The sequence below is a fragment of the Trachypithecus francoisi genome, unplaced genomic scaffold (assembly GCF_009764315.1).
Source record: "Trachypithecus francoisi isolate TF-2019V2 unplaced genomic scaffold, Tfra_2.0 Lachesis_group11, whole genome shotgun sequence".
NCBI classification, from domain to species: domain Eukaryota; kingdom Metazoa; phylum Chordata; class Mammalia; order Primates; family Cercopithecidae; genus Trachypithecus; species Trachypithecus francoisi.
Window position 1 is genome coordinate 22,454,799 of NW_022681456.1, and position 26,314 is coordinate 22,481,112.

A 26,314-nucleotide genomic window follows, 5' to 3' on the forward strand; every position below is an offset into this window, starting at 1 on the left:
CCGATGATGTGCCCTGCCTTGGAGTAGCCCAAAGTCCTGTGGACTCCAGCAAGAACCACCCTGACCTCCACAGTCAGATGTTCACAGCAGCGCTGGGCACCAACTCTGAATGTCACCAGCTGGGCTCATTGCCTTGCCCTGACAATGGCACTTATGTGACTTCCCGTGGACAGAGCTGTAGCAGGGGAAAGTGAGTTGGTGCCTGAGGAAAGTGGATCGAGAGGCTGAGTTCTTAAATTCAAGGGCCCTGCACCAGTAGCGAGGGGACCCAACTGAGGGGACATGGAGCCCTCACCCCGAGGACATTGCTTTGGAAGAGGATGCCTGGGTGGTGCAATTACCTCGTGGCATACTGAGATGGGGATTCGTGCATCCTGCATTCATTGGGAAACAAATTGAATTTCTCGGAGAGACAGAGCTTTGCAAAATGTAAAGCGCTGCAGGAAGCAATATACATGGAAAGGTCAGGAAAGAGAGCCGATCTGTTTGCTGAGTGTGGGCTGTACTTCCAAACCCGGCCAAAGTCAACGCGCAGCCCCTGGAGGTGGCACAGTTTGGGGACCCCTTGGATAGGCGTGCACTCGGGGAGGCTGGGAAGCCAGAGAGGAATGGACCAAAGTTTCTTCGGGTGTCTGCAGAACCCAGGACCGCCCGCACAACTTGCCTCTTCTCTTCCCGCCCCTGGCCTGCACGCGTGAAATCTGCAAATTCCCCTTTCAACTGCTGCAAGCGCTCGTTCAACTTCGCCCTGGCTAGAATCGGGATAACCGTCCCGATGATTATATAACTTTCCGAGTTCAGGAAAGAGAAATCCAAGGGATAGAAATGATGAAATTTTCTTTGTGGACGGATTTTTTACCCCCAAAGTAAAGTTACAGAAGTGCACAAAAAATATATATACAAATAACCATACACCCACCACTCACAAAGAGTAACTGTTACATTTTGACTTATCTGGAAGAGGGTTTTTTCTTTTTAGTTACCAAATAAACCTTTCTCTTCTCCCAAGTTCCAGTATATCTGAATCCAAAATAAGTCAACCTTCTTTTATTTATTATTCTCCTTTTTCATCCTCACCCCAGATTTATCTTAAAGGGTAAATTCCAGGACCCCCGAAATCCGTCGGTGAGTTCCCACATGGCCAGGTCTGCAAACATCTAGCCTCAATGTACAAGATCCGGCGATGGCCGCAACGGGCAGTATGCACAGCTGCATTTCCTTCCCCAACCCCAACTCCCGCGTGCAACTTTGCAACTCACGCTCCGGCCCGGTGTCCGGGGCGGGCCTATTTATTCGGCCCGTTTGGCGGAAGGATCCCGCGCGCGGACGCAGTTGCGCTCAACCATCTCCGCCCCGCCCCGCCCCGCGCCCTGGCCCCGCCCCCTCCCGCGCCCGGGCCCCGCCCCCTCCCGCGCGCCCTATGGCCCATAAAGAAGTCCCGGCCGGGCCGCTGCACTCCCCGCGCGCATCCGTGCGCCGCCCGAGGCTGTCTAAGGAGTCGGCGGCCATTTTGTTCTTCTCGTGGTTCCAGTGGGGAGAGAAGGAGGAAGCAGGGAGCGGGGCGGTAGGGGGGGGACCCGCCGCGGCTGCTGCCACCGCCGCCACCACCGCCTCTGCTCGTGGCGTGGGAAAGGAGGTGTGAGTCCCGGGCGCGAGCCGGCGGCGGCGCCGCTGCGGGAGGGTCGGCGGTGGGAAGGCGATGGCGGATTTAGACAAACTCAACATCGACAGCATCATCCAACGGCTGCTGGAAGGTAAGGGGGGCGGCGGGCGGCTGAAGGGGGAGGCGGGCCCGAGGGCGGCAGGCGGCCCGGGGGCTCGAGGGAGGGGAGTTGGGAGGCCGGTTGGGCTTGCAGCACCGTGGGGAGTGAGCTCCTCGAGTTGGCCCACGGGCCGGGGGCTGCAGCTGGAGGGAGGTCAGCCCGGGATCCCCAACTTGTCGCCAGCCGCGGACCCTCCAGGCTCCGCTCATTCATTGCACGAGGATGCAGGCTTCCTCCCGGCCGTGGAATTTGAAAACTCCGCTCCCCACCCCCACGTTTCCCGCCTCTACTCGTTTGCCCCCGCACACCAGACGGGTCTTTGGAGCGATTGTTGGGCTGGGGGCCCCAGTCCAGCCTCCTGGACGGCGTGCGCCGTACTATGCGAGATGGACTTTTCGGTGCTCGTCCTCACGGAAGGCAGTTTGATGAGGGCGTGAGTTCCACCGGGTTTGGGGGCTCTTTTCCTGCTTGCTTTTATTTTTCGTGGCTCTGGGGTCTTGGGGGGCCCATTTCTTGTTACTTGGTAACAAGCGTTCATGTCTCAAGAGGTGTGAGAACCTGTCTTCGCCTGCCCTCCAAATCCTTTTAAGTTATTCTAATCTTGGAGAGGTCTCCGCGCTCTTTTCCTGAACGTGCATCTGAACAGGAAGTCAGCAAGGCTGACGATATCGTTATCTTTCCAATGTGCCAGGCTCTGTCTTAAGCACTTTGCGTCCATGAAATTATTACTGTAATAATCATAACTGACGCTTCTAAAGCGCCTACTGTGTGTTAAGCATTCTTTGAGCACTTAACAGATTTCATATTCTCCCACCCATTGCAAGATATTTGCATTTTTTTGTTGTTTTTGTTATTTTACAGAAGAAACTGAGATGAAGTCACTTAACCAAGGTCACACAGTTAGTGAGTTGTGTTTCAAACCCAGATAGCCGGGAGCTAGTAGAACTCGCTACAGACAACACTGAAGGAAGGGGGCCAGTGGTTTAGTAAAGGTTAATAGAAAGGTTTAAATTTCGGCTCATTTAAGACTTGTGAGGTGCCTGGCAATTGATTCATGTTGATGTGGGAGAGGGGTGAGGTTCAGCTTTTAAAGACGGAAGCTGAAATGAGCTGCTTTCAGATTCAAGGGCATGTCAACAGATGCTAACATCTTATCCAAGACTTTGTAAGAATTCAGTCATATCCCCTAACTTGGACACTTCATAATGGGAACTTGGCAGTTTTAACTGCTTTTTGCGTTTATGTAGTCCTAAAATATTACTGGACTATAAATGCTGTGAGTGGTGGAGTCGAGGGCATGACAGCTCTGGTGTTAGAATTTGCAGATCTTTTAAAGTAAGTTATTAAAATGAAACTCTGAAAATATCTCGTCCGTTTCTTAATCTGTGCCTTCTTTTCCTTTTATGCTGTCTTTAAAAAAAAAACTAAATGTCATTAAGGACCCCTGAAATGCTCTTGAAATGTTATTGCAGGTGAAAACCTCGTGTTGTAGTTGAAAACCTTGTCATTCCTTTAATGTCAGGTATTTATATAAGAACCGTATTTTTTCATGCTAGTTAATATAGTTCTTTAATTTATTTGAGGCAGCAGTTGGGCAGAAACTGATTAAAATAGTTTGCTGTAAGAAAAGAATTTTTTGTTAAGTATTTTCTTTCTAAATTTTAAAATTCTGCTTATCTCTGTAGGGATATGTGTGGCTTTATTTCTCTGAGGAAACAGGAAAAGTTGGAATTTACATGGATTAGAAACATTAGAATTTTAAGATCATCTAAGGCTTGCTAATTTAAGTTCTGGTTTGCCCATAACTGCCTCTGTATTCATAAACAGCTTTTGTTAATTTTAATCATTACAATCCTAATAAGTAGTTTGCCTGGTAAATAATGATACATCTAAAATGAGATCATTGTTTCTTAATAGTTCCTCTTGTTATGTGGCACTTGAAAATCAGGTTTTCTTATATTTCTTTTTTTGCTGAAATTAATAAAGCAGTGCATTTTAATGCCTTGGGAATAGGCTAACTGCAAAGTATACTTAAATTTCCTTTTTTCTCGTGGGTGTTAAATTGGCAGAGAAACATTTGAAGATGATCCATTGAGGATATGTAGATATCTAAGTTAAATGATGTTGGTAATAAATTCTGTGCTTTACAAGTTTTTTATTTAAAAAAAATTAGGGCCGGGCGCGGTGGCTCAAGCCTGTAATCCCAGCACTTTGGGAGGCCAAGACGGGCGGATCACGAGGTCAGGAGATGGAGACCATCCTGGCTAACACGGTGAAACCCCGTCTCTACTAAAAAATACAAAAAACTAGCCGGGCGAGGTGGTGGGCGCCTGTAGTCCTAGCTACTCGGGAGGCTGAGGCAGGAGAGTGGCGTGAACCCGGGAGGTGGAGCTTGCAGTGAGCTGAGATCCGGCCACTGCACTCCAGCCTGGGCGACAGAGTGAGACTCCGTCTCAAAAAAAAAAAAAATTAAATGTAATAATTTAAAATAGAAATGAGAGTCTCACTGTGTTGCCCAGGCTGTTCTCAAACTCCTGGTTTCAAGCAATCCTCCCACTTCGGCCTCCCTGGTTTCTGGGGTTATAGTCATGAGCCACCATGCCCGGCCTAAATTTTGTGCTTTTCATAATGCCCCCAAAACCTTTTTTTTTTTTTTTCCCCTAAATATTTTAAGACGTAAGTATATCTGAAAGTAGAGGCAATATGACTTTTGTGACCTTGGTAGACTTTTTCACGTGTTCAGAATTGATTTTTTAAGCTTGAGAGCAGTATAAGCTAGTTGAGAAGTAGCTCAGTAATAGTACTAAAAAGCTAACTGAAAAGTGAAGTCTTAAGAAGAACAGCATGTTGGTTTAGATCTTAGTCACTAACTTTGCAGTTATTTTCTTTTCTGAACTCCCGAATGTTTCTGTAAGTAAGGCATCACCTCTGCAACCCACCATGGATGCTTTTATCCAAACTCTGCCTTGCTGATGATAAAACCTTAAGGTTGTTAACTCCTTAGTGTAACCGACAGTAAAACGGCATTTTGAGAGAAAATAAGCCAGCTGTTGATTTGGTCTGATATATTGAAGAAAAGTGGGATTTGGGGCAGTTTTACTTTGTAAATGACCTCCTTCAAGGAGCCGTGGTGGCTAGCATTTTTCTTGCACAGCAGGTGGTTGTAATACTTCACATCTTGGTTTGCAAGAAGCATCTTTGCTTTGTAGAAGGCCATTGTCAAACTGCAAGACCATGTCAGGTTCTGCAGAATTGCCTGACTTGTTTTAGTGATTTAAATACGACCTCTGCCCTGGCTCACAGAAAGTGCTTACACATTTAATCCTCTGATATATAAGGGTTGTTCTGAAGGTAGGGAGTGTTCAGATATTCTGAAACTCTAAGATTGTTTAAATAACCCGTGTGTTCAACTTTTTGGTGCAGTATAAAATGTTCATATTCTGATGGTTAGCCGTCCCTGGTCCTAAAGATAATAAAGGACAAACATAATGGTTTAAAAAGGGGAAGCTTTCTTAATATGCTAACCAAAAAAACAAAAAGTAATCTTTCCTAATGAACATCTGTAATTATTTAATTTTTTATTTTATTTTGGAGACAGACTCAGTCACCCAGGCTGGAGTGGAATCCTGGCTCACTGCAACCTCCACCTCCTGGGTTCCAGCGATTCTCGTGCCTCAGCCTCCCAAGTAGCTGGGATTAACAGGCACACACCACCACGGGCAGCTAAGTTTTTGTATTTTTAGTAGAGACGAGGTTTCTCCATGTTGACCAGGCTGGTCTCAAACTTGTGACCTCAAGTGATCTGCCCACCTCAGACTCCCAAAGTGCTCGGATTACAGGCATGAGCCACAGTGCCCAGCCTGTAATTATTTGTTTACAGAGCAGGTAATTTTTACACTCACATCCAAGTTGTCCATTTCTAATTCCCTCATTGATAAGAACTCTGGTGTTAGCCCTTGCCCTTCCTTCCCATCAGCATGTTGGTTGTATGTCCATTTCCTCTCCTCCTAGGCAAGGCAGGAAAGCTCTGTTGGAGACAGATGATCTGCAGCTTGCAGGAGTTCTTTGTTAAATCACAGCATTGAAAAAGGATTACTCTCCTTGTGCCCGCAGTGCCCTCTTGCCTGTCAGTAGCAGGAGGCAGCAGTGAAATCTAACACAATTGTGTGTGACATTGTTGTGCTTGGGGGGGGATGTGACACACAGGAGCAGAGCCCTGGGCATTCCTCCTCAGAACTGGGCAAATGGACATGCAGTTGTGGCCCAGCAGTGGTCAGCTGTGGAAATTAGTGAGGTGATTTGATGTCTTTGAAAGCACAGTCCTTTTATAACCTGTAACCTGTTGTGCAGAATCACGGTACCAGTCAGCCCACTTGACTAGGTGAGGATCTCTGATTGTGAAGCAGGGAAATTATTGATATTATGTGGACTTCACCATTTAACTTAACTTACAATCGAGGCCGTTAGTTGACCTTAGAGATTGAAATATGAAGGAGATAATATTCTGGGTGTCGGTCGCTTTGTAGATAAAGAACTGGAAAGTCATTCAAGACCAAGAAGGAAAGATTTCATTTCCATGGAGCTTATGGAATTCCAGGACATAGTTTGAATTTAACATTTTAAGGTCATACCTCTGTATCCAAAGCATCAAAAACAGATGATTTATTTATGGATATTGGTGATTTGTCTGAAATCTCCAGCTTCCCCACTTCACTGGGGTTTACTGTCATCCCTCTTCTAGAAGGGAGTGGTTGTCACCGACAGTAAAGCTTACAGCAAATGAAAACTCAAAATGTAGGGTCAGATGTAGAGTCTACTCAGTGATATATTACCAAAATGTGTTCTTAGACTGTGGAAAATTGAAGTTTTTAATGGATTGGCTTTACTCTAGTTGTAGAAAACTCAAGATGCTTTATTGAGAACAGTAAACAGTGTTTTGCAGCTACATCCTATCTGTCTTGAAAAAAATGGTGTCACTTTTATTTATTTTTTACTGGGTCTCTCTCTGTCCCCAGGCTGGAGACCTGAACTCCTGGGTTCAAGCGATTCTTCCTTCTCATCCTCCTGGCTAGCTGAATCTGCAGGCACACACCACCACACCTGGCTAATTTTTTTTTCTTTTTCTTTTTGTCTTAAAGACAGGGGTGTTGCCTAGGCTGTTCTTGAACTCCTGGCCACAAGCAATCCTCCCGCCTCAGCCTCCGAAAGTGCTGGGATTACAGGCGAGAGCCACAGCTCCCTGCCTGGGTGTCACTTTTCAATGCCCGGAGTATAACCCCGTCAGTTAGGAAAGTCAAGATGGGGAGAGGGCAGGGTGTGGAAACAATTGTGATAAATCAGAATGTGGAAGTCATCCTGCTGGTGACTTTGCAGAGAAACTAAAGGATTCTTTTTTTTTTTTTTTTTTTGAACTTTTGTCACCCAGGCTGAAGTACAGTGGCAAGATCTTGTCTCACTGCAGCCTCCACCACCCGAGTTCAAGCGATTCTTCTGCTTCAACCTCAGTTGTTGAGTAGCTGGGACTACAGGCACGTGCCACCATGCCCTGCTAATTTTTGTATTTTTAGTAGAGATGGGCTTTTACCATGTTGGCCAGGCTGGTCTCAAACTCCTGACCTCAGCTGATCCACCCACCTCGGCCTCCCAAAGTGCTGGGATTACAGGCATTAGACACTGTGCCCGGCCCAAAGGATTCTTGATATACTTTTTGCAGAAAAGAACTCAGTTGTTTATGGGAATGCTTAATGTTGGAAATACTTACTTTTTGTTTTGATTTGAGTCTTATTTTCCTAAATCTGTCAAATATCATGAGGCTGTTGATTCACTGAAATGAATATGATGTGGCATATTGTTAAAATTATCACCTACTTTTTAACAGGATTATTTTAAAACAGCAAAATCTTCGTTGACTTATTTTTATACCACTCGTGCCTTTCTTGGGTTCTGAAACTTCATTAGAATTCAGCTAGGGCTTTTTTAGTGTGTGCTATTTCTTTAATATGTTTTTCTTTAAACAATTAAGGTGCCTTTCTGTGGCAAGGAAAATACTTTTTTATTCCTCATAAATAATCTCAAACTTGTCTTAAATTTCCTTCCATAGTTTCCATCTTTGCTTTGCTTGTTGCCAGCAATTTTCAAAAGTTGATATTGCTTATGAGAAAGAGCTGGTATTGTAAATAATCACCAATGCTATTTTATTTATTTTTTTGAGATAGGGTCTCACTCTGTGGCCCAGGCTGGAGTGCAGTGGCATGATCTCAACTCAGTGCAGCCTCTACCTCCCAGGCTCAAGTGATCCTCACATCTTAGCCTCCCGAGTAGCTGGGATTACAGGCACATGCCACCATGTCCAGCTATGTTTTGTATTTTCGGTAGAGACTGGATTTCACCATGTTGTCCAGGCTAGTCTCCAACTCCTGAGCTCAAGTGATCCTCCCACCTCGGCCTCCCAAAGTGCTGGGATTATAGGCCCGAGCCACCACACCAGGCTGCTATTCTTTTATAATTCAAATTTTTACCAGTTTGTTTTCAATAAAAATGTGTGGAAGTTTTTATAATATGCTCATGCCAGTGATTTGCCAGAAAAATAGATCAGATACATTTCTACAGAGCAACCTTTGCTTTTAATAGTAATAATACATTTTCCTGAATCTCCCTTTCTAGCCAGATAAAGAAATATTGATATTTCTACTGAAGAGTCACATCCTTAGGTCAAATTTGGTGTTGCTTTTTTATTGTTGTTTGTTTTGAGACGGTTTTTTTTTTTTTTTTTTTTTTTTTTTTTTTGAGACGAGGTCTCGTTCTTGTCCGCCAGGCTGGAGTGTGATGGTGCCATCTGGGCTTGCTGCAGCCTCCGACTCCCGGGTACAAGTTCAAGTGATTCTTCTGCCTCAGCCTCCCAAGTAGCTGGGATTACAGGTGCCTGCCACCATGCCCGGCTGATTTTTGTATTTTTAGTGCAGACGGGGTTTACCATGTTGGCCAGGCTGGTCTTGAACTCCTGACCTCAGGTGATCTGCCTGCCTCGGCCTCCTAAAGTGCTGGGATTACTGGCATGAGCCACCACACCCGACCGAAACAGAGTTTCTTTCTTGTTGCCCAGGATGGAGCGCAGTGGCACAATCTCGGCTCACTGCAACCTCCACCTCCCAGGTTCAAGTGATTCTCGTGCCTCAGCCTCCTGTGTAGCTGGGATTACAGGCGTGCGCCACCATGCCCAGCTAATTTTTGTAGAGCTGGGGTTTCACCATGTTGGCCAGGCTGGTCTCAAACTCCAAACCTCAGGTCATCCACCCTCCTCAGCCTCCCAAAGTGTTGGGATTACAGGCATGAGCCACCGCGCCTGGCCTTCTCCTTTGGTTTTGAAGTTCAATGTAGAACAGATTCTTAATTGGGAGGATGGTATGGTGGATGCACCAATAGATCTAGCATTGCGTCCTCGTGTCCTTAAGCTCTGTGACTTTGGACCAAGTCATTGTAAAATGGGAGATGACAGTGCCTGATTTCCTAGGATTGTTGACAGGATTGAATGGCAATATAAAGCCCTTACTACAGTGCCTAGTGGATAAGTGCTCGGTAAATGTCAACTACAGTGAGTAAATAACTGTTTGATGGACATTGAAAATAGTGAAGTGGGCTGGGCGTGGTGGCGACCACCTGTAATGCCAGCTACTTGGGAGACTGAGGCAGGAGAATCACTTGAACCCAGGAGGTGGACGTTGCAGTGAGCCATGATCACGCACCACTGCACTCTAGCCTAGCAACAGAGTGAGACTCCATCTCAAAAAAAAAAAAAAGAAAGAAAGAAAGAAAAACATAGTGATGTGAATTTGTATGCTTTTGGCTGATATGGCAACTTTTTTTTTTTTGTTTGAGATGGAGTCTCACTCTGATGTCCAGGCTGGAGTGCAGTAGCACGATCTCAGCTCACTGCAACCTCCGCCTCCCGGGTTCAAGCGATTCTTCTGCCTCAGACTCCACAGTAACCAGCCACCACGTCCAGCCTGATGTGACGACTTTTAAGAACTCTCCAATGTTCACTTGGACTGCCAAGCCCCATAAGCCCCATTTGAAATCTCTGTTAGACAATTCAACGTGAAAATTAAGAGTAATTCTAGATTTTCATACCTTGAAAAATACTCCAATAAAGCCTGGTAAGCAAAAGGCACTATTCTTTTGTAATTTTATAGCACAGAAACATGCTTTTTGCTCATCAAAAGTATGTAGTCTGGGCTGGGCATAGTGGCTCACACTTGTAATCCCAGTACTTTGGGCGCTGAGGCAGGCGGATCACCTGAGGTCGGGATTTCGAGACCAGCCTGACGAATGTGGAGAAAACCCCGTCTCTACTAAAAATACAAAATTAGCTGATGTGGTGACACATGTTTGTAATCCCAGCTACTTGGGAAGCTGAGGCGGGATAATTGCTTGAACCTGGGAGGTGGAGATTGTGGTGAACCGAGGTCACGCCATTGCACTCCAGCCTGGGCAACAAGAGTGAAACTCCGTCTCTAAATAAATAAATATATAGTCTGGAATGTATGTTTAATTCTAATGCTACCAGTCAACACTACTTAAAGATTTATCCAGATTTCAGTCATGCAACAGATTTTGAGCACCTGCTGCTTGCTGGCTATGGCTTGTGTACACTACAGAGCAGGGCTATTGCTGTGGGTTTTACTGCAGTGGGTTTGCATTCTACCAGTGGGGCCAGATGAGCCGGCAGAAGCAAACTGGCAAGTATAAAACAAATACAAGCATGGTGGAGGTGGGGGTGGTGGGTAGTGACCTGATGTTGAGAGAGCCTTTCAAAAAGCATGCAGCAAGCCTGTGAGGGGAGAGGAGATGGATGAGAGAAGCTTTTCTCCAGGGTGAAGTATGGTGTCTGTGGTGTCTGAAGGCTGAGCAGCTGTATAATAACTGATGGAAGACGGTTTTGGCAGTTTCTATCTTTATATAACTTTTTTTCTTCCACTAATTGTAGGGAATTTAAGAAGCTTTCAGACCATGTTTGTTGATGTTTTTCATAAGCACCATTCTTTAAATATGAATCTTTATTTGTTCTGAAAAAGCTGCATCTAATCTTAATATTAAGAGTCATTTTTAAGTCCAGGTACAGTGGCTCATGCCTGTAATCCCAGCACTTTGGGGGGGCCAAAGCAAGAGGATCACTTGATCCTGGAAGGTTGAGGCTGCAGTGAGCTAGGATCGTGCACTCCAGCCTGGGCACCAGGCTTCATCCAAAAAGAGGAAGAATTTTTAAATTGTTGGTAGTATTGTTTTTGCTTTTTACTGATCTCTGAATGTCCCCACCCAGAGGACAAACAGAGAAACAGAATAAAGGAGTTAAAACAGTATGAACTATGTTCAAAGGTGACAATGGAGAGCTTCCAAAGCCAAAAAAAAAATTGTTACCAACACTGATTTCATCTGATGGCATTGACTAAATACAATAGCATTCATACAACAAAGCCTGCTATTATATGGTATGAGCCAATTATCACAGAAATATTCTCCTGGAAGACTTAAAGTCAGCTATTCATTCATAAGTGTGGGACTCTGCTGAAAAAAATTCACGTTGAAACTGGAAGCTTCTAGGATTTCTTTCCTAGCCAAAAATAAAGCTTCCTGCTGGGCATTGTGCCCAAGTTTTTGGTTAACTTGTGGTGAAATCACTAATGATTGGCATTTTCTGGCCAATGAAGCAGGGATCCCATCTTTCACAGGGAGTATGTATATCTGGAGAGAAAAAGAAAATCACTTGTGGAAAAAACATTATTTGTTGCTCAGTTGCTGTTTTATTAAATATGCATCTGTTTCATATCTTTCCTCGAAGACTATCATTACTATGCTTTTATTGCTTCTTGTTGTATAACATTTTTATCAGAATGAGACTTAGTTACATATTTTGGGGTCCAAAAGTGAACTTTATAACTGTAAAATTAAGGTACATTTAGCAGTTTAGTGCTACTTTATCTGTATCTAATGACTGTCCAATCTGTTACAACTGGAACAAAAACAGAAAATTTCTTTCCCACAACTACCTACCTGTTGACAAGTGAGCTCTGTTGCAAAGTTTGTACTTTTGGTAGAAGAACCCTAAGTGCTCTGGTGGTGTGGATGCCCCATGCTGTGCAGTGATTTCTTTCTCCCATTATTACCTTATCTGTTCAAATTATTAGGAAACATGCTTTCTTACAGTATAGCACATGACTGACATCCTTTGCTACAGACGTGAGCATAAACACAAATGCAGGCCCAGAAATTGCATGGCAAAATAAGTACAACGAACCAACATTTTCTTTTTTCTTTTTGAGATGGAGTCTCGCTCTGTTGCCCAGGCTGGAGTGCAATGGCGCAATCTCCGCTCACCGCAACCTCTGCCTCCCTGGTTCAAGCGATTCTCCTGCCTCAGCTTCCCGAGTAGCTGGGATTACAGGCATGTGCCACCATGCCCGACTAATTTTTGTATTTTTTAGTAGAGACGGGGTTTCACCATGCTAACCAAGCTGGTCTCGAACTCCGACCTCAGGCAATCCACCCGCCTCAGCCTCCCAAAGTACTGGGATTACAGGCATGAATCACCGTGCCCTGCCGACATTTTCTTAATGAAATGAAAAGAACACTAACATTTGTTCATAGGTAAATTAAATCAGAGATTCTCAGGAGGAAATACCCATGGTCCCATGGTCCTCTGAAAAACACTGATGGGGAAGGTTCTGAGTATTTCCAATCCTGTTTCTTTTCTTTTCTTTTTCTTTTTTTTGAGGCCGAGTCTCGCTCTGTCACCCGGACTGGAGTGCAGTGGCCTGATCTCAGCTCACTGCAAGCTCCGCCTCCCGGGTTTACGCCATTCTCCTGCCTCAGCCTCCCGAGTAGCTGGGACTACAGGCGCCCGCCACCTCGCCCGGCTAGTTTTTGTATTTTTAGTAGAGACGGGGTTTCACCGTGTTAGCCAGGATGGTCTCAATCTCCTGACCTCGTGATCCGCCCGTCTCGCCTCCCAAAGTGCTGGGATTACAGGCTTGAGCCACCGTGCCCGGCCTTTTTTTTTTTTCTTTTTTTTTGAGACAGAATCTCGCTGTGTCGCCAGACTGGAGTGCAGTGGCGCAATCTTGGCTCACTGCAGCCTCCGCCTCCCAGTTGAAGCAATTCTCCTGCCTCAGCCTCCCAAGTAGCTGGGATTACAGGTGCACGCCGTGTTGGCCAGGATGGTCTGGATCTCTTGACCTCATTATCCGCCCGCCTCGGCTTCCCAAAGTGCTGGGATTACAGGCGTGAGCCATTGTGCCTGGCCTCCAATCCTGTTTCTAACAGCATTCGCACAGACAGGATGGCCCCTTTTTCTGGAATTCTATTAAAGAAGTCTTACTATCCAGAATCTACAAAGAACTCAAACAAATATACAAGAAAAAAACAAACAACCCATAAAAAGTGGGGAAAGGATATGAACAGACATTTCTCAAAAGAAGACATCCATACAGCCAACAGACACATGAAAAAATGCTCATCATCACTCGCCATCAGAGAAATGCAAATCAAAACTACAATGAGATACCATCTCACACCAGTTAGAATGGCAATCATTAAGAAGTCAGGAACAACAGGTGTTGGAGAGGATGTGGAGAAATAGGAACACTTTTACACTGTTGGTGGGATTGTAAACTAGTTCAACCATTATGGAAACAGTATGGCGATTCCTCAAGGATCTAGAACTAGATGTACCATATGACCCAGCCATACCACTACTAGGATATACCCAAAGGATTATAAATTACTCTACTACAAAGACACATGCACACGTATGTTTATTGCGGCACTATTCACATAGCAAAGACTTGGAATCAACCCAATGTCCATCTGTGACAGACTGGATTAGAAAATGTGGCACATATACACCATGGAATACTATGCAGCCATAAAAAAGGATGAGTTTGCATCCTTTGTAGGGACATGGATGCAGCTGGAAACCATCATTCTTAGCAAACTATCACAAGAAGAGAAACCAAACACCGCATGTTCTCACTCATATAGGTGGGAACTGAACAATGAGATCACTTGGACTCGGGAAGGGGAACATCACACACTGGGGCCTATCATGGGGAGGGGGGAGGAGGGAGGGATTGCATTGGGGAGTTATACATGATATAAAAGTCATGCACATGTACCCTAGAACTTAAAGTATAATTAAAAAAAAAAAAAAAAAAAAAAAGAAGTCTTACTTGGTATCAAAGATGCAATTACATCTTGTCTAATATTTTAAGATTCTAATTAGACATTAAAACCATGTTTATAAGTGTCCTGAAAATGAAGCCACTCAGAGAAAGCTAGTTAAACCATGTTTTTGCGCATTTATCTAAATCTTGTATTGTATTTTGTATTTTGGCTTCATTAGACTAATTGCAGTTTTTCTCCTCTGCAGTGAGAGGGTCCAAGCCTGGTAAGAATGTCCAGCTTCAGGAGAATGAAATCAGAGGACTGTGTTTAAAATCTCGTGAAATCTTTCTCAGTCAGCCTATCCTACTAGAACTTGAAGCACCACTCAAAATATGTGGTAAGTTTGGGGCACACAAGTTACCTTTGGTTACGTGATTGATTAACTGAGTCAAGAATATGTTGATGACCTTGTATTAGCTAGCAGAATCATTCTCCTGTTTGTGAATAGCTTGGAACTACTAAAAATTAAGTTAAATAGTAGCTTTAGAATAAATACCTCTAATGGACTTAGTTTACTTAGATATACTTCAGATTTTTTAAAAAAATATTTTGCTGAAGGAATAAACATTGCAGAAGAAAAAATGAAACTAAGAATGGAGAGCCAAGGAAAGGTCTGAACTACATGGATGTATAGGAATATGTTTTAAGTTTAAAGCAACACTGATTATAACTAAAAGTAGAAGTCCCTTGATGTTGATTTTGTGGTTCTGTTTTCTGCATAATAGAAGCAGATAATTTGTGTTTTAACTCAATGTAAAACTAAACTTTTTGGCCGGGCGCGGTGGCTCAAGCCTGTAATCCCAGCACTTTGGGAGGCCGAGACGGGCGGATCACGAGGTCAGGAGATCGAGACCATCCTGGCTAACACGGTGAAACCCCGTCTCTACTAAAAAATACAAAAACTAGCCGGACGAGGTGGCGGGCGCCTGTAGTCCCAGCTACTCGGGAGGCTGAGGCAGGAGAATGGCGTAAACCCGGGAGGCGGAGCTTGCAAGTGAGCTGAGATCAGGCCACTGCACTCCAGTCTGGGCGACAGAGCGAGACTCCGCCTCAAAAAAAAAAAAAAAACTAAACTTTTTTCATTTGAGTAATATATTCTTATAGCATATTTGCATTGATAAAACTTTGTGTTCATGTTTTTCAAAGTAAAATGTTCTTTGGCATTATCTAGCAGAAAGAAGTTGAAAGCTAAATGCATTGATGGGTGGGGGGTGGGGGTCGTGTGTATGTGCTTTGTTCAGACGGGGCCAAGGCTCACTAGAAGTGCAGCAGTTCTGCTGACACAGTACGCAGAGACTGAGCTGTCAGAGATCTGATATTGATCAGTCATCCAGAAAGGAATACCATGTTACTTGGCAAGAAGGCATGCCTGGACATAAAACCCTTTCCACAGAATAAATTCTTAATTAGTTGAATTTTGTGTGAAGTTCTGGACATACACATATACTTAAAAATTTTATTAAGCTCAATTGAACTAAATATGATGCCAGATTGGAAATTACTTAGTGTTGGCTGTCCAATTAAACTCTCATTACTAGAGGTCAATACCATTGTACAATGAATTTTTAAAGAATTTCTTTCCAAAGCTTTGTTAGTGGATTGAGCTGTAAGTATGGGAACACTGTGTAACAAAATTCTTGCTTCTAGGTGACATCCATGGGCAATACTATGATTTACTACGACTTTTTGAGTACGGTGGTTTCCCGCCAGAAAGCAACTACCTGTTTCTTGGGGACTATGTAGACAGGGGAAAGCAGTCATTGGAGACGATCTGCCTCTTACTGGCCTACAAAATCAAATATCCTGAGAATTTTTTTCTTCTCAGAGGGAACCATGAATGTGCCAGCATCAACAGAATTTATGGATTTTATGATGAATGTAAGTACTTTTCTATATCTCAGGAAGTTATTGAAATTAAGATATTTATCATAAACAATTATCACGTACTTCTGTTAGGAATTGTGAGAGTTTAGATGCAGTGGTATCATCTCTCATGTTTTCTATTTCATCAACTTGTTTTTAACTTAGCTTTTTAGGGGAGGTGGGGGAACAGAGTCTCACTCTGTTGCCCAGGCTGGAGTGCAGTAGCACCATCTTACCTCATTGCAACCTCTGCCTCCCAGCTCAAGCGATCCTCCTGCCTCAGCCTCCCAGGTAGCTAGGACTGCAATGCATCACCACGCTCAGCTAATTCATGTATTTTTTTGAAGAGATGGGGTTTCATCTTGTTGCCCAAGCTGATCTGAAACTCCTGGACTCAAGGAATCTGCCCACCTAGGCCGCTCAAAAGTCCTGGGATTACTGGCGTGAGCCATGGCGCCCAGCCAGTTTTTTCTCTCTTGGGTAGAAAAAGAACACTGCCGCTGTAATAAAATAAGGTCTTGGATTCTTTTATGATGTGATGATCAGATTAGGAAGTAATGATCATGGTAGTGGTTTCTTTAAGATGTAAATTGTTGTATTCACAGATAACTTAATTCTTGGTAGAAATCTGAGAACCATTCCAAATAGTTTTAAGCAACTTTATTATGTAATTTCATTCCATAAAATTAATCTGTTGAAAGTATACAATTCAGTGATTTGTAGTAAATTTATAGTTATGCGACCATCTCACCGTAGCCCCCAGGCAACCACTAATCTACTTTTTGTCTTTGCTAGAGAACATTGCATGCAAATGGAATCCTGCAATATGTAAATAATTAGTTTTTGAAATTACTACAGTTTTTCTCCTCTGGCATAACCGCACCCAGGAAGAATGGCAATAACTTTCCTAAAACTAAAATGTGCTGAATTATTTTTACAGTATTTTACACATTTTGTGACTCATTTTGGATTGTTTATTTAAAGGTGCACTTTGATTTGACTATTGACAAAACACAGTTCTTAAAGCTTTGCAAATAGGCTGGGCGCAGTGGCTCACGCCTGTAATCCCAACACTTTGGGAGGCCACAGCAGGTGGATCATAAGGTCAAGAGATCGAGACCATCCTGGCCAACATGACGAAACCCCATCTCTACTAAAAATACAAAAATTAGCCAGGCGTGGTGTCAGATGCCTGTAGTCCCAGGTACTTGGGAGACTGAGGCAGGAGAATCGCTTGAACCCGGGAGTCGGGTTCAGTGAGTCGAGATCACACCACTGTACTCCAGCCTGGGTGGCAGAGTGAGACTCCGTATCAAAAAAAAACTTTGAAAATAATTAGTTTGATAAAGGGTTTTATGTCAGAAAAGGTTTTGAATCTTTACCTTCACCTTCCTTTTGTGCTTATTTGTGCCAGGAGGGGTTTCAGGTTTGGAGTGAAGGGGTGGTTAAGGAACTTTAGGTAGTTGGCATTTTGCTAATATGATTATAGGAAGATCAGCAAAGTGTTGTCCCTGTGGCCCTCCCCTAGACCACATCCTAACTTAGAGTCTCCAGATGTGGTGTTTTTCCATCTCAATTCACATAGATGTAGTGAGCTAGCACATTTGTTAGAAGTGCATCCTAGAAAGATTATATTCACAGACTGAGCCCTTCTACTACCACCCTTTCCCACAACTGGATGTTTTCTTGGTCTGTGTCCTTGAGATCCAGCTGGTAAGATGGGGTGGCAGGAATCATCAGGGACAAAAATTCTGTGGGTTCTGGACTGACTGATACCATTGAACCTGTACAGGAAAGATATTCGATATTAACAGGGATTCTGTGTCAAAGAAGTACCAGTAAACCAGTTACTATTCCTTAGGTAGTGAAATACAAGACAGATGTGGTGGGTTTTTTGTTGTTGTTGTTGTTTGTTTTTGAGACAGAGCCTTAAGCTGGAGTGCAGAGGTGGGATCATAGCTTACTACAACCTGTAATTTCTGGGCTCAAGCAGTCCTTTCACCTCAGCCTCCCTAAGTGCTGGGATTACAAGCATGAGCCACCACACCCAGCCAACATTGTGTTTTGGATACTCATTCCAAGTGTTAATTGAGTTAAGAAAGGGTTCCTTTTACATAACTGTTAGCCCAGCAAATACTTTCCATGTTTGCACTGATGAATTCAAATCCAGTTGACCTCATTGTTGTGACTTCTATCCTAATGTAATGATACTAGCTGCATCAGTTTCAGTTTCTACTCAATGCAGAGGCCTTTAAAATGACTTAGAAGATATGTGTTGGTTGGTATCAGTTTCCGCTCCTGTTTGATCATCAACACAGTTTATAGATCTTGTATTCAAGCTTCCTCTCTCCCATCAGGCAGATATAATTTGCCATCCAGTCTACTTGTGGGCATAAAAGTGCCCTTGACATAGGTGGCTTCTGGTTGAAGGCATGCAGACATTTAATATATATATAATATATATTAATTTTATTAAAATGAAAAGTTATATTCAAATGTTGATTTTCATGGGACAATTTAAAAACCACTGCCTGTTTTCCAGATACATAAGTACTTTATACTACCATTTCTTTTTTGTTTGTTTGTTTAAATTTTGCAAATGTGATGGAAAGGCTGAGGTATATGTTGTTGGGTAAAACAGGAGTGCTTTTTGATCCGTTTCTGCGACTGGAGCTGTCTGATGTACAGTAATGGGAAACTGCATTACAGGTTATGGCTCAGAATCTTAGGATTTGGAAGCTAGACGATTACCCTGGTTAAACCTTTCAGGACCCAGATGTTCCTAGTGGTCTGAGGTGGCCTTAGGGAGGAAATGAAGAGAGAAGAGAAAGAGACAGCCCCACGCTTAAAGTGCTAAGAGGCAAAAGTAGGAAACAAACTGATTTTTGATGGAGAGGCCAGCAGAAATTGGCAAGAGAAGAAACTGGAGTTTGTGGCATAACTAAAGAATCAAAGGCCGGGCATGGTTGCTCATGCCTGTAATCCCAGTACTTTGGGAGGCCAAGGTGGGTGGATCACTTGAGGTCAGGAGTTCAAGACCAGTCTGACCAACATAGCGAAAACCCATCTCTACTAAAAATATAAAGATTAAGTGTGGTGATGCACACCGGTAGTCCCAGCTACTCAGGAGATTGAGGCAGAAGAATCCCTGGAACTCGGGAGGCCGTGATTGCAGTGAGCCAAGATCACATTGCTTTACTCCACCTGGGTGACGGAGTGAGACCCCACCTCAAAAAAAAAATATCCAGAAGTGAAGCTGACCTTGGGGAAAGAGGAAGTCACTATCACTGGGGGGCTAAGACAGCAGCCCTGTTCTTATAATACAGGTTAAGTATTCCTTACCTGGAATGCTTGGGAGTAGAAGTGTTGCAGGTTTCAGAGTTTTGTTTTGTTTTGTTTTAAATTTTGGAATATTTGTGTTACAATTACTGGTTAAACATCCCTAATCCAAAAATCTGAAATCCAGAATGCTCCAGTGAGCGTTTCCTTTGAGCATCATGTGAGTGCTCAAAAAGTTTCAAATTTTGGAGCATCTTGGATTAAGGATACTCATCTTGTGGTGGTGGTAGTAGTAGTAGTAGTAGTAGTATTGCTGTTGGACATGGGAGGTGGTGTTTTTGCAGATTCAGATTGCCCATCAGCCTTTCGTAAGGAGGAGTTTGTTTTTTTGTTTTTTTGTTTTTTTTAGATGGAGTTTCACTCTTGTTGCCCAGGCTGGAGTGCAATGGTGCGATCTTGGCTTACTGCAACCTCTGCCTCCCAGGTTCAAGGAGTTTTCCTGCCTCAGCCTCCTCAGCCTGGAGTTAGTAGCCTCTAAAGACATGTGCAACAGGGTGAACCATAGAGTTAGACCCAGTCATTGAGAAACCAGAAATTATTAGGAGAAAAGATAACACTCTTCTCTGCAGAGAGAAGGCAAACATTTGTTGAATTTACATTACATTTCAAGCCCTGTGCTAAACTCGCTAGACTGCTTGATTTGCATTACAGAGTGGGAAGTGTGGTTCAGGTCAGTTGTTTGGGCTGGCCCTAACTCTCAAAGGAGAGGTACAGGTTTAAACCTTTCGATGTCCCTGTAGTCCCCAGCAAGAGACTAAGGACAAACTCTTGGTTTGGTTTGTTTTTTGAGACGGAGTTTCGCTCTTGTTGCCCAGGCCGGAGTGCAATGGCACAGTCAAGGCTCACCACAGTCTCCGCCTCCCGGGGTCAAGCCATTCTGCTGCCTCAGCCTCACAAGTAGTTGGGATTACAGACATGCGCCACCACACCCAACTAATTTTTTTATCTTTAGTAAAGAAGGGATTTCTCCATCTTGGTCAGGCTGGTCTCAAACTCCCAACCTCAGATGATCTGCCCGCCTTGACCTCCCAAAGAGCTGGGATTACAGGTGTGAGCCACCCCGCCTGGCCGAACTCTTGGTTTTTAAAGATTGTACTTAGTGTAGTAAGGTACAGGAAACAAAGGCATCTGGACAATTGGACAGTCCTCAACCAATCCAGAGAAATTTGTTCTTGCAAGGTATGTGAGTAGGTTTTAAACTCAGAACATCAGTTTCCTGTAGAAACAGTGCATAGTGGCATATTTCTGTCAGAACTGCACTCTGACTCCAGAATGTGTGGATGCCTGTGCTGGTGAGGGAACATGACCACCCTGTGACATCAGGCCTGTGGGAGCATGTGGAGTCTGTGCAGTGTTGGAAACAAATGCCCTGTAGTGCCTGTGAGAGGCACCACTGCCGTGTGATCATTGTGCCTCCTGCTAGAGCACTGAGGGCTGGGGATCCTCTGGTATCTGTAGGTTGTTGAGGGGGGTACATGGGGGATGGGTGCTAACTCAGGCTTTCTCAGAAGGAAGGTTGTAATGCCACATGTGTAAGTTCGTAATTGCCTTCAGAAGTAGGAAACTAGCTGCAGTGAGATTGGACAAAGCATACTGGATTTCAGACAGAATTGATGCTACCAGATAATTCCTGGGATTTGATGGCAATCCTTAATCATTATCAAATCTGGAATTCTGGTTTCATACTTCTATGGAATTTAAAAAGATTTCATGTGAAAATGTAAGTCATTGCTTTTAGATCAGATGTGTCTCTCCTAAACCCCTTCCCTCCAGGAGAGTCTTTCTTTAAAGAGATGGGGTATCACTATGTTGCCCAAGCTGTTCTTGAACTCCTGGGTTCAAGCGATCCTCCTACCTCAGCCTCCTGAAGTGCTGGGGTTACAGGTCTGACCCACCACGGGCAGCTCTTATTTTAAAAGAGTGTTAAAATAAGACGGTTTTATTAAGATTCTTAATAAAAACATAGTTTCGTTTGCTTAAAAAGCAGCCAGAATCTTGCTTTGGGGGAAGTTAATCCTGAGAGAATGAGCCTACAGAACAGTAATACTCTCTTTTTAATCACAGGTAAAAGAAGATACAACATTAAACTATGGAAAACTTTCACAGACTGTTTTAACTGTTTACCGATAGCAGCCATCGTGGATGAGAAGATATTCTGCTGTCATGGAGGTAGGTGGGCTGATTTTTGTTCCAAATAGGTTTTGATCCCTTCCAAAGGATGAACACTTTAACATTTGTGAGTTACCATTGGGATGACTTCCTCTGACAGAACACTCTCCTTTGTTGATGTGTTGCATTGCCTTGTCACTCTGATACAGCCAGGATTACTTGGATAAAAATCTTAAGGAACTGATTTATTACAGGGAATTCTAGACTCTGTAAATTAGGATTGAAAATAGAGCAGAAAATGTTTATTTTTATTTTATGTTTTGTAAGGATGAGTTCTCACCATGTTGCCCAGGCTGGTCACAAATTCCTGGGCTCAAACAATCCTGCCTCGGACTTCCAAAGTGCTGGGATTACAGGCGTGAGCCATCATGCCCAGCTCAGAAAAGTATTTTTAACTGTAAAATGAACAATATGTAATTTGCTGTGCCAGAGATCCTCTAGAACACTGAAGATGTGAATAGATTTTCCCTTGTTTGTTTTTTATCTTCTCAGAACTTTCTCTGACTTGGATTTTTTTTTTTTTTTTTTTTTTTTTGAGACGGAGTCTGGCTCTATCGCCCAGGCTGGAGTGCAGTGGCGCAGTCTCGGCTCACTGCAAGCTCCGCCTCCCGGGTTCAAGCAATTCTCCCGCCCCAGCCTCCTGAGTAGCTGAGACTACAGGCGCCCACCACTGTGCCCGGCTAGTTTTTTTTGTATTTTTAGTAGAGACGAGGTTTCACCGTGTTAGCCAGGATGGTCTTGATCTCCTGACCTCGTGATCCGCCCGCCTCGGCCTCCCAAAGTGCTGGGATTACAGGCGTGAGCCACTGCGCCCGGCCTGACTTGGATTTTAAAAGTTATTTTGGCCAGGCATAGTAACTCGCATCTGTAATTCCAGCACTTTTGAGAGGCCAAGATGGGAGGATTGCTTGATGCCATGAATATGAGAACAGCCTGTAACATATCGAGACCCCTGTCATTAGAAAAAGTGTTAAAAATTAGCCAGGTGTAATGTTGCGCACCTGTAGCCGTAGCTATTTGGGAGGCTGAGGCAGGAGGATCACTTGAGCCCAGGGGTTTAAGGCTGCAGTGAGCTATGATTGCACCACTGCACTCCAGCCTAGGCAACAGAGCAAGACCCTATCTCTAAAAATATATACATATATATTGTATAAACTATTTTTCTTTGCTCAGTGGTTGTGCTTTCTATAATGTAATTAAAATAGTAATTGCAAAGAGAATTTCTTTTCATGTATGGTGTGAAATTAGCCATCAAAAAGCCAACATAATGTCTTTTATCTCTGTGCTTCTATACTTATACAGGTTTTGGTAGAGTTGGATACATGGTTTTTAACTCTTATAATATGCATCCCATATTGTAACTCGATACAATAAGCTCTTGTAGATTTTAATGGTCTGTGAACAGTGCAGGTTTCCTAGAGAACTACCTCTCACTGAGCATCCTTATCTTCTCAGCTCGGTCATTATAAGCCATCAATCATAACATCGCTCATTATTGTCATCAACTGGGGAAGCCCATAGAAGAGTTTTTTAAATCACTGGATTTTATTTTACAGTGTTCTGTATAATATAACTGCCTCCATGTACTGTTTAAACCTACAGCACCCCATGCATTACTGCATGTAATTCTAGTGTGTATCCAGTTGTCCTTTTTCTGTGTGTGTGTTTTTTTTTCTTTTAACCAAAAGTAAATAAAATATAATCAGATTTCAGTTTTTGTGTCAGGATTATTGAATTTCTCTGTAGACAAATGGAACTTTTGAAGGGGTAATATCCTTTTAAAAGTTTTGCTTTCTTCATTTTTCTTTTCCTCACTGAATAGGTTTATCACCAGATCTTCAATCTATGGAGCAGATTCGGCGAATTATGCGACCAACTGATGTACCAGATCAAGGTCTTCTTTGTGATCTTTTGTGGTCTGACCCCGATAAAGATGTCTTAGGCTGGGGTGAAAATGACAGAGGAGTGTCCTTCACATTTGGTGCAGAAGTGGTTGCAAAATTTCTCCATAAGCATGATTTGGATCTTATATGTAGAGCCCATCAGGTATTGATTTTGAATTTTACATGTACACTTAAGAGCATGTGTGTGAGCACAGATTCTCCTTGTTGATTTTGGTGGGTAGGTATTGCTTATTTATACAAAGTGTTTCTGGAACACAAGATATCAGGCTCAATGGGAAACTGAAACGTGGTTTTACTCACCTAATATTTGCACCTATTTATACTGAAAAAATTTTCTCTCGAAGGTGGTTGAAGATGGATATGAATTTTTTGCAAAGAGGCAGTTGGTCACTCTGTTTTCTGCGCCCAATTATTGTGGAGAGTTTGACAATGCAGGTGCCATGATGAGTGTGGATGAAACACTAATGTGTTCTTTTCAGGTAGAGCATGCTTTCAACATTATTTCCTTTTACTGTGTTTGCACTTTGCTGGTTGAAAAATATAATTGCTACTTTTTGCCTAGTGTTCATTTATGCTGAGTAGGCTGTTTCTGTTTTCCCTTAACCAGTGTGTGTTATAGCTGAATAATGTATGGATACCTTGTAAAAGAAAAAATTAATTATGGCACCTTTTCCCAGTGTTTAATTATGACTTTTTTGCATTGCATATTGGCTCCTTATGCTTATGGCTGTTTTACTGTAAATCTAAAACCATAATGACAATGTAATGTTCAGCTAAAATTAAATCACCACTTGCATGTGAAAAGTACTGAGTGCCTCATGCTATATGTTTACTTAGTTCTGCCCTCTAGTCTAACTTCCACAAAACTTCTGTTAATAATGTACCACGACATCATTTGGCCTTCAGCTGCCACAAAAGCATTATTTAGAATCTGCCTCCGCCTTTTTCTCATTTGCTTATTATGATAAACTTGTACAACTTCAAGCCAGCCTAGTCATAAACATAAATACAGCCACCAAATCATGTGGCAGTCATCAGTTAAATGAATTAAAACAGTTTTTTGTTTTCTTTCTTCTTCTTTTTTTTTTTTTTTTTTTTTACCAATTGTCAGAACTTGCAGCTTTCAAAATTCCAAAGATTGTGCAAGAATCCCCTGCAGGTTGGAGAAACACTTTTGTAAAGAACTTTCTCCCCTATATCAGAAGGAATAGCTAAAGATATTACCAGGTGTAGACTTCAGAAGATTGTCATTATACTCAGAGACAAAATAATTTGTCCAGATCATAGATTTTTGTCTCTTCATCATAGCATTAATTACTAAATGTTTACATGTCAACTTAGCTTGTGTTAATATGCTAGGGAGGCTTTTACAGTTGTTGGGGCAGTTGTAAACACCATCTGAACAAAAGATCTGAATGAAATTTAAGGACTCTTTAAGATTTGAGGTTAAGTATATTTCCTAAATGAACTGTCTTTTGAATCTCCCCAGATTTTAAAGCCTGCAGAGAAAAAGAAGCCAAATGCCACGAGACCTGTAACGCCTCCAAGGGGTATGATCACAAAGCAAGCAAAGAAATAGATGTCATTTTGACACTGCCTAGTTGGGACTTGTAACATAGAGTATATAACCTTCATTTTTAAGACTGTAATGTGTACTGGTCAGCTTGCTCAGATAGATCTGTGTTTGTGGGGGCCCTTCCTTCCGTTTTTGATTTAGTGAATGGCATTTGCTGGTTATAACAGCGAATGAAAGACTCTTCACTCCAAAAAGAAAAGTTTTTTTTTTTTTAATTCTCTCTTCCTTTTGCAAACAATTTTAATGATGGTGTTAAAGCTGTACACCTCAGGACAGTTTATGCTGTCTAAAGAGTAAGTGTACAGTTGATCTTTTTAAATTCAGTACAACCCATAATCATGTAAATGCTCGTTTTCTTTAGGACATAAAGAGAGCCCTAGGGTGCTCCGAATCTGTACATGTTCTTGTCATAAAATGCATACTGTTGATACAAACCACTGTGAACATTTTTTATTTGATAATTTTGTTTCAAAGGGATTGCTTTTTCCTCTCATTGTCTTGTTATGTACAAACTAGTTTTTATAGCTATCAACATTAGGAGTAACTTTCAACCTTGCCAGCATCACTGGTATGATGTATATTTAATTAAAGCACACTTTTCCCCTACCGTATACTTAAAATGACGATTAAAGCCATTCTTTTAAATATTTGTGACTCTTTCCTAAAGCCAAAGTTTCTGTTGAATTACGTTTTGGCACACCCCTAAGTACAAGGTGGCATGGTTGTGTACACATGCTGCCTTCTCGGGGATTCAAAACAGGTTTTTGATTTTGAATAGCAATTAGTGATATAGTGCTGTTTAAGCTACTAATGATTAAAGGTAATAACATTTTGTACAATTTCCATATAGTCTATTCATTAAGTAATCTTTTTACAGTTGCATCAGGCCTGAACTCGTCCATTCAGAAAGCTTCAAATTATAGAAACAATACTGTTCTGTACGAGTGACCGATTATGCTTTCTTTGGCCTACATTCTTTATTCTGCGGTGAAGTTGAGGCTTATAAGTTAAAACAAAGGAACTAACTTACTGTCCACCAGTTTATACAGAACTCACAGTATCTATGACTTTTTTTAAACTAAGATCTGTTAAAAAAAAAATCTGTTTCAGCAGATGACCGTGTACAATACCATGTGGTGAAAATGAATTCAGACTTATTAAATGATGAACTTGTTAAATCCTCTCAGTGTCTATTTATCAGCACAATACACACAGGAGAACTGTTGATGGCATATTGAATAGATTTTCCTGAATAAATTGCTCTGGAAACCACACAGTTGCATTTTGGTTTTGTCTTCTTTCATATAGTCTGTTTTCCAAAGATGGATTATAATACAGATACTAATACTCTTCGAGTTGTAACGTGGAGACACCTATTCGTGTAATAGAGTGATGAGGTGGAATGATCCTCCTCTACCGTTTGGGGAGATGGAGATTAATCTGTGTCCATAGTTTTCTTACTGTCTGATTCACTTGAACTTAGT

At 42.6% G+C, this 26,314-nt stretch overlaps 1 protein-coding gene across 1 annotated transcript; it reads left to right on the plus strand.

Moving 5' to 3' along the window:
- The first annotated feature begins 1,364 nt into the window (after nucleotides 1-1,364).
- PPP1CC (protein phosphatase 1 catalytic subunit gamma) lies at nucleotides 1,365-26,104 on the plus strand. Its single transcript, XM_033220610.1, has 8 exons — nucleotides 1,365-1,754; nucleotides 14,185-14,316; nucleotides 15,627-15,857; nucleotides 21,246-21,350; nucleotides 23,173-23,396; nucleotides 23,599-23,733; nucleotides 24,744-24,804; nucleotides 25,708-26,104. The coding sequence occupies exons 1-8, from the start codon at nucleotides 1,700-1,702 to the stop codon at nucleotides 25,776-25,778; spliced, it is 1,014 nt and encodes a 337-aa protein (XP_033076501.1). The 5' UTR covers nucleotides 1,365-1,699; the 3' UTR covers nucleotides 25,779-26,104.
- Nucleotides 26,105-26,314: the final 210 nt, after the last annotated feature.